This window comes from Uloborus diversus, chromosome 6, assembly GCF_026930045.1.
Source record: "Uloborus diversus isolate 005 chromosome 6, Udiv.v.3.1, whole genome shotgun sequence".
Lineage (NCBI taxonomy): Eukaryota > Metazoa > Arthropoda > Arachnida > Araneae > Uloboridae > Uloborus > Uloborus diversus.
In genome coordinates this window covers 65,684,395-65,693,189 of record NC_072736.1, presented here as the reverse complement: position 1 = coordinate 65,693,189, position 8,795 = coordinate 65,684,395, and the positions used below count along the sequence as shown (strand labels likewise).

The 8,795-nt window shown below is 30.7% G+C and overlaps 1 protein-coding gene across 1 annotated transcript in view; it reads left to right on the top strand.

Moving 5' to 3' along the window:
• The first annotated feature begins 206 nt into the window (after positions 1-206).
• Positions 207-8,795, top strand: part of LOC129224378 (uncharacterized) — a 54,426-nt gene continuing 45,837 nt past the window's right edge. Inside the window, exons 1-3 of the mRNA XM_054858821.1 lie at positions 207-495; positions 2,036-2,265; positions 7,298-7,547. Of these exons, the coding sequence (XP_054714796.1) occupies positions 240-495; positions 2,036-2,265; positions 7,298-7,547 (736 nt within the window). The 5' untranslated portion in view covers positions 207-239. The remainder of the gene's footprint in view (positions 496-2,035; positions 2,266-7,297; positions 7,548-8,795) is intronic.

Sequence of the window (8,795 nt, the reverse complement as noted above, 5' to 3'; positions counted from 1 at the left end):
GCCTAATCTATCGGTATAATCCACACTATATCAATAACACGTGCAAACTTGGCGAAAAAGTTAACATTGGCTTCTTCCTTCTTCCGTAAGCTAAAGGTTGCTATAGCGCTCAGATAACGAGCAGGAGGGGGGGGAGGAACGGGGGAAAGAACGGCAGCCCCTCAGGCATTCCTTCAATCGGCAAAAACCCCTTGGGAAACGTGCAGACAACATAAACAGTAGAATCGTGCGTTTCTAATATGAAAAAAATTAAGAAAACAAAATATAATGATTCTGAACAGCCGTCGGAATCATGGACTAATGATTCTCAGGATTACCGGGGACGAAAAAGGTTCAAAAAAGAAGAAAATGTATCCCAATTCTCAGAAATACAAACTGGGATAAAAAACAGATCGCCTGAATCTAAAAAGAAAAATTCCGACATAACAGAATCTATTGTGTATTATGAAAGGATTCTTAAAGAGCTAAAGAAATGCCTAAATGACGATTCCAAAGGTTTGAAAATGTTTTAAAATCTGAAGTTACCGTAGTTTGGTGACAAATTGGTTAACTTGCGTGCTCTTATTGTATTTAGTAGCTGTTCTGCTAGGGTGTAAATGTGTAACCTGTCAATCCAAGGGCACCTACAAATAACAAGGGAAGATTTATGTAATTGGTATCTTTGCCAGTTTTTTCAATTGTCTCTAAATTTTTACACAATGTAGACTTCGCCAATGAACTATTGGCCTCGTGTCGAATAGTTAGGTGGTAAATGAGTATCAGTCTGTATATACTGTTTTATTTTGTGGTGAGATATCGTGATTAGCATTTTAATTTGGTGTAGAATGCCTGCAAGTACCACTTTAATATTAAAGTAAGAGAAAAAAGGAAGAGATACTTAAATATTTTTTTCGAATTTTAACATTTAGTTGTTTATCAAAAAATAGAACAAAATGTGTCAAAGTTATGTTTTTAATTTTAATATTTATCTAATGTGAACATTAAAGTTAAATATATATACATGTAACTTATTTATACAGCTGATTTTAATGTAGTTACATATAAGTTGAATTCTTCATTAAAAATCAATTTATAGGTATGAGTTTTTTTCCCCATAATAGCAACCAAATTTTCCAACATTTAAGCATGTGTACAAAACAAAGTGTTCAAAATATTGTGCAAGTTTTGACTTAAAATCAGTAAATTACAATTTTTTGTAGTTACAGAATGTATTATATTAAAAGTATGAACTAAAAAAAGAAACAGCACAAATTTAAAATATTGTTGCATATATTTAATCATCAATTTATTGTTCTTTAATCTATGATTTGAAAAATAAATTTTATTTAACCATCCTGTAAAAATTAGTTGCAAAAAACGTAAAAAAATAAGGATTTTTTTTTTTTTTTGCACCTTAATATTGGACATGTAATAACATTCCTTTGAGTTATAAATGGAACTGAAACAAGTTGTCTTGTAGTGTTGTGAATTTCCTTTCATAACTCTACCAACTGTTACATAAGGAACTTTTTATGTGATAGAGTTATTGGCAATTTATTTTAAGTAAAATATTTTTTAAATCAACATTTTGGCAAAAATATATTATCAAATACTCATTAATTAAACCTCATTAATATTTGTATTTATGCGTTACAAATATAGCAGTAAACACGTATTAGTTAGATTATACCCCTTTAGCTTTAGCATACTTTTGGACAGTTTAAGACACTTTTGGACAGTTGTAGACAGTTTTGGATGGCAAAAACCCAACCCTGATTTAAAGTCGTTTTATTTTTTAAAAGTACTATGTAATAACTAAAAACATGAATTTTTGTTGAACTTTGATTTTTCTTGATTTTTGCTAGCCTGTCGTAGTTGCAAAAATTTGATAATCATGAAATATTTTTCTTATAGCTCTTCATACCAAGAGCTAAAAGACTTTGGTACTTACATATAAAATTCGCAACATCGACGATGTCTTAATTTTGATGAAAATTATAGTTCTCGAAAATAAGTACTTTTACGGTATGTGTATTACATATACATTTTTTTTTAGAGTTATTTTCCCAAAATGTTCTTAAAGAAAGTGAAAACAAGGAAGTGGAACTGTGTTGTCACAAAGTTAGCAGCCACTGCATTGAAGTTTTGCTTCCTCTTTGCAAAGACGAAGATATACTTCAGCGTTTTATGGCTGCATTTGCTCAAGATAAGGAAACAGTTTGCACAGATCCTAGTGCAAGTCATATAACTGAACTGTTAATTAAATATTCCCTCCAAAATGTCAAGGTATGTGTTTATGTAACATTTTCTCTTTATGCATGTTGTAAAAACAGCAGTTGTTTGCTTGGAAGAGCTTAATGTAAGCTAACTCATTCAGTTGTTTTGTTCAAAGTTCTCACAAGTAAAATTTCTTGTTTTGAACATATTCTGTTTACTGTGAATCCCTCTGCCAAGCAGGAATACCCCGAGAAGAGGTCACAGTGACCTCTCAAAAGATGTCCTTATTTAGAAAATTTTGCCTGGTTTGGAAAATTTGGAGACGTATATTGTAATATTGCGAGGGTTTTTTTTTTTTTTTTTTTTGTTATTTTAATGTTTCTTTCCATTTGATGTAGGTGTGAAGTGCTTGTGTGCATGCTACTATTTTACATTTCGATAAAACTCTGGAGTTTTATTCCATAAATTGAAAATTTTCCCACTCCAGAAAGTTTAAGTTGACAGTGTTGAAATTAAACTTTCTGTGTGGCTATTTATCTACTCATTAAAAGGTCTCTGTGTACATATGCTATCTATACTAATCTAGCAATCTTACAGCAAAGTTGTATGATAACTATTGTTTAAAACTGAGTCAGTACACTTAAAAACTTAATTTCAAAAACTTTGAAATTTCTTTGTTTAATATTTTATAAATTTTTGGCTGAGTTTTTGCATTTTTTTTTAAAAATTTTAAATCTGTTAATCTAGTTTGTTCAATTATCAAGAACTCCCTCACTATGCACTCACACCTAAGATCATACATTTAGAAATTCTTCTAAACCATGAAAATTTGAACAAAAGTGCTCAGAATTTCATTTAAATTTTGCATTGAGAATCATTAGGGGAGTTGGGGTGCTTTCGGTCCACTTTTCTACTTTTCATTTTTTATCTCATTAAAAAACTAAATGAGTAATTTAATTGTCTGTCATAGATTTTTATTCATATTTCTCATAATTGTAGGCTTTTTTTTAAATGTTCATTTATTTATTTATTTATTTTTGATTAATTTTTAACAGAACTTTGTTGAGTGGATCAATGTTCCCCATGGCCAGGGGTATTTTGTTCCGCTTAAAAAAAAAGAATCTGTTACAGTTTTAATGATAAATATTATCCAATATTTTTAGCTAACTTATTATCTTTTGTGTTTAGAATGTAAAAAAAAACATATAAAAAGTTAAAGATCAATATGATATATTAAATTAAAACAAATATTAAACTAGTTACCGTGCGGTACGCAGCACTGTGGTTCAAATCACTTCATGTGTCATTCCGTTCTTTGAAAATTTCAAAGAGAGGACAGTATGAAGAATAGAAAAAAAGTTAAGGGTTGTTGGCACAAAAGAAGGCATGTAATTTGATGACATCAGTAACAAAACCTCTTTAAATACAATGTTGGTAGTGATACTGTGAACATCGCTCACTTTTTGGCTTTACATATTTTCAATGCAAACATAAATATTATCACAAGTTTTTACTTGTGAGAAAGCAGTAATTTTGCATGTGAAGAAACGGGTTATGGCAAATACAATTCTGCCTGGAAAGACCATGGGTTTATGTTTTGTCATTAGCCAGCATGATGCACTTTAAAATTATTCTTAAAACATAGAATTTGTTAAAACATTGAATTGATTTTTTACTTTTTGCCAAAAGCAAAAGGGAAGAAAATAATATCTAACTTACAAAGTTGATATTAATTTTAGTGTTTTACTTAGTATTCTAATAAACAATTAAAGGTTTACTGGGTGAAACGTGGAATTTCAATTTGGCCTAATATTTTTTTATTTGTGCAAAAGGTCGAACAGTATTATTAGAAAAATCTACATTTCAGCATACAAAGAAAAAAAATTCTGCACAAAAAAAGATTCCCTTGAGGTCTGAACTATAAAATTTAATTCTTTTATTGAAGCTTACCTTATGCTTAGTTTTCTGAACTGAGTCAAAGCTTTAACAAAGGAAGAAAAAAAAAATAATAATATATATATATATATATATATATATATATATATATATATAAACACCTTTTGACATTGTTATTTCTTTTTTTACTTTTTTCAAAGATATTTTTTTGTTGAAGATTAAACTTATCCGAATAATAACTCTAGTTTGAATAAAGAAGTTGAAACACCAAGGAGCATTCCCGTCACATTAATTTTATTTCCTTACATGTGTTATCTATTGTATGTTAGCCTTACATGTAATGCATGACATTAATCTTTATTAGCTATAATAGCTGACAGCTCGGTCAGGGCCCGAACTGTAGTCCAGCTAGTTTATCGCTGAACCCTCTTCCGAAAAAAACTTTTCAGTTTAACCAAATAACTTAATCCAGTTTTGAAAAACAGGTGAATTGTGGGGGGGGGGGGGGATTTCACTGTAAACAGCGGAGAAAAATTGGAAAATTGGGTTAGAATTTTGCTGGAAAAAAAAAATATAAGAACTGCAGGCTGCATCAAGGTTTTGCAACACCAAGAAGCATTCCCGTCTCATTTATTTCATTGCCTTACTTGTGTTATTTATTGTATGTTAAGTGTACATGCAATGCGTAATATATTGGTCTAGTTTGTCAATACTAGCTGATCGTCCGGGCAGGCCTTGAACTCTAGTCTGGGGTTAACAGATGAATTCTCTTCAGATTGAGCTACTCAGTTTTGTCAGTGAGAACGCAAGGTAAACGGATTAATTCAACCAATCAACTCGGTCCGGTCCTTTTGTACTTTCTTTTTAAAATAAACATGCCAAACGTAATATTATTTTCGCGAAAAGTGGTTGGAAAAATTGGAACATGGAATTAGAATTCTGTTAATGAAAAAAAAAACATTGAAACGGGAATTTACGTCCCAGATACGAACTTGCCATCTACAGCTCTCCACCTTATGCGACAGCTCTCCACCCTACCAAGCAAATTCCTAACCTAAGCTTCCAAATGCTGTTCATAAACTAATGTGCCATGCAGAAAGAAAAAACCGTTTTTTTTTTTTTTTTTTTTTGAATGAAAAATTGATTTATTGACTGTAGATCTATTTTTTGTCTTTAGCCGGCATGATCAGCTTTAAAATTAGAGGCGAATTTCATCAAGAAATAAGAATGATCTCGCATACCGACAGAAAAACTGTCCACAAAAATAATACATGAGATAAGATATTGAGGAGAAGCGTTTTTATTTTTGAAAAGTTATACGATTTTTGACAAAGCAGGCTGCTTGAACCGTTATTTCTTAGATGGCAGCACATTTTCATCATTTAACTGAAAGGTTGAAATACAAAATCAGTTGACTTAAGTATGTTTTTTAAGTGTAGTTTTTGGAATGTAGTCAAAATGTGACTGGCTTCTTTTTTTTTTTTTTTCGAAAGCTGATGAAAAAAAAATTCATATCTTACTCATGAAGTTGATAGTAATTTTTATGCTTTCCTTCATATTTTCATAAATATTCATAGGGTAACTTTATGAAATGCATAATTTCAATTTGAAATAGTAATTTTTTTATTTATACAATGGGTCAAAAACTCATTAGAAGAATCTGCATTTCAGTATATGAAAAAAAAGTATTTTTTATGCACAAAAAAATATTTCCTTGAAGTCTGAAATTTTAAAACTTGATACTTCTATGTATGCTAACATTATGCTTTATTTTTCTGAGCGGAGCCAAAGCTTTTAAAAAAAAAAAAAAACTTTCCAAAAAGTGCCATCTTAACTACAGGATGAAGCGTTCTCATTTTCTTAATTTTATTACCTTGCATGAGATATTTATTTTATGGGAAGTGTACATGTAATGAGTGATTTATTGGTCTCAATTTTCAATTCTGGCATATCGGCCGGGGCAGGCCAGAACACTCATTCAGCTGGTTACCAGCCGAGTACTCTACTGATCAAGCTATTCAGCTCTGTCAATCACAGCACAAGTTAAACTTTTAAATGCAACCAAAAAACTGTCCAGTGCTTTTAAACACGTTTTTTTTTTTTTTTTTTTTTTTGACAGAAAAAACAATTTTTTGAAGATGTGTCTATTTTTTGTCATTTGCCCGCATGGTAAGCTATAAATTGTGGGGTAAATCAATGAAATTGATCAGGAATTGAGGAAGATCTCGCATGATGACAAAAAAACAGGCTACAGAAATAATATATGAAGATTGTCCAACTTCTACTTCAGCTGTATTTATGCCAAAATCAACTATATTTTGGCATGACGAGTCAACACATCTTGGGCCTTCAGTAACTTTACTGTTGCTATTACTAGAATATTGCTTTTCTAGTTCTTCTAAAAGTTTTCCTTTTTGTGGGTTTCTAAAAGTGGACCAACGTATCCCAAGTGCTTGGTCTGAAAAAATGTGACTGTCTGTGTGAAATGTGTGTGTCTGAATAAACTGCCAATAATTACGTTCTAGAACTTATTTTAGGAGAGGAATCCAATTTATTGCTCCAATATTGATCAAAACCGTTTTTAAAAAGAAATTGCTGAGTAACTTCTGAAAGTTACTCAGTATTGCTGAAAAACACTTTCTGAAATAAAATTTGTTCAATATAACTGTACCATGGGATTTTATTATAGTATTTGTAGGCCTATAGGTATTTTTTGTTGATTATAAAATGAAAAAAAAAAATTAATAGTATTAAATTTATTGAGATCGAATTATCCCTGCCTCCCCCTACCAAAAATTAATTAGATGATGAAAAACATCTTTTGAACATAAGAATAAATTTATTTTTTAAACATTTAAATCTGCACATCAAGGAAGGGATCCTGACCCAGGACCCCCCCCTCCCCTCTAATGCCCCTGATACAGTCATATATTTGCTCGGCAGATGTCCCAAAAAATGAAAACAAGTATTGTCACTTTAAAGTGGTAACAAAATCAGCCAGACAATGTTAAATGTTAAGATAATAAGTGCTAGCTGTATTTTTATGTAGACTTAATAAATTGAAGACTAGTTTTGCCTGTGTTCCTCATGTTGTGTGTCCAGTTGAATGTAATAAAAATTCAAATTTAGTTTCTATGTATTAAAATATAGTAATCTCCTGTTAAACTGGTGTACTATGAGTTAAGAATTTGGTTTTAATTTTTAGAATTGGAATCCTGATTTTGTTCCTGATGATGCCAATCAAGAAAGCAAGCTGATCATGAGCTCAATGTCTTGGCTTACAGATTTTGCTGATTTCATCCATGAGAATTTTAGTTTGTGCCTCACAAATGTATATTCATGTCATGTTGCTAATACTTTGATTAGAGCCCTAGGAGGTGATTTAACTCAACAACAGGCGTTTATGAGTAAAAATTCTCAGGCTCATAAACGACAGTTTTATGAATCATATGTTGGTAAGGTTTTCTTAAAAAATCAAATCTACTTTATTTGTTAACAATGTTTTTATGCAATTTTTTTAACAATCTTATGATATTGTTCTGAGGATTGAGAGGCTTGTATTTATTTATTGTTAAGAAATTTATCTTTTATTTTGTGTGTGTTTGTTTGTTTGGAAATTCAGAGAATTTTCTGTTTGCCAATATATTTGTCAAATGCAAATGAGAGTTTGTTCTGCTAAATTTTTAATTTTATCACATTTGGCAAAATGACAAATGTATAATGTGCCCTTGTTCATAAAATTTTTCAAATAACTATTTTTCTATCTTGAAATTAAATCTCTTGCTTTTTCAGAGAATTACCATATATATTTTTTTAATCTAAATCTCTGTAACCTTATTCTTTGCACTCATTTGTATAATTATATAAAATTATTCTCAGAAAGTAAAAAGTAGGCATATTAATGTTTCAATTGATGCACTTTCTCAACTTTGTTCAACTTTTTGCTCCTGTTTAAATAATATGCACATGCCAGATCCTTGGAAGAATTAGGGACCATATCTGGAAATTGTAGTGCATTTTTCCTAGTAAAAGTTAAAGTCATCCTATTTTCCTTAGAATTTATAATTTTTAAACTATTTAAATTGTTTTGATATTTCAATCTTTGTCCTAATTAGTCTAAAATTATTGTCATTTTATTAAGGATTTTTGAAATTAAAGTGCAAGTTCCGCTTTGATTTGGTCCCAATTTTGTTTCAAAGAAGAAGATACTTTTTTTTTGTGTTTGAAATGCACTTTATTTTGTTCAATTCTACTACTCGACCGATGCATCGTCCTGGCCAATGCATCGGCGCCGATGGTTCAACAATTTAGCCATCTACATCGGCGGCCGATGTTAAATTTCAGGAAACATAGGCCCATCGGCCTTAAAAACATCGAAAAGCCGATGGAATTGGCCAATGTTTTTGGAAAAAAAAAAGACCTTTGATGTTTTACCTTTTAATACAAAGTAAAGGTTGTTTTCATATAAAATTGTTTACTAAATTTCAGTATGAATTTCTATTTTAGTCATCCCTGAAAGAGTTTTTAATACTGCATTCAGGTACCAAACAAGTTAATTATTACGTTGTTTCTTGCTGCTGGATGTACGTATGTATCTCTTATAAGTCATAATTGCAAAATGGTAAACTGTAGAAGGATAAGTTTTCGAATGTGGGATGTTCGTACGTTCCAGTTGTTCACTTCCCTTTTTGTTTTCGATCGGG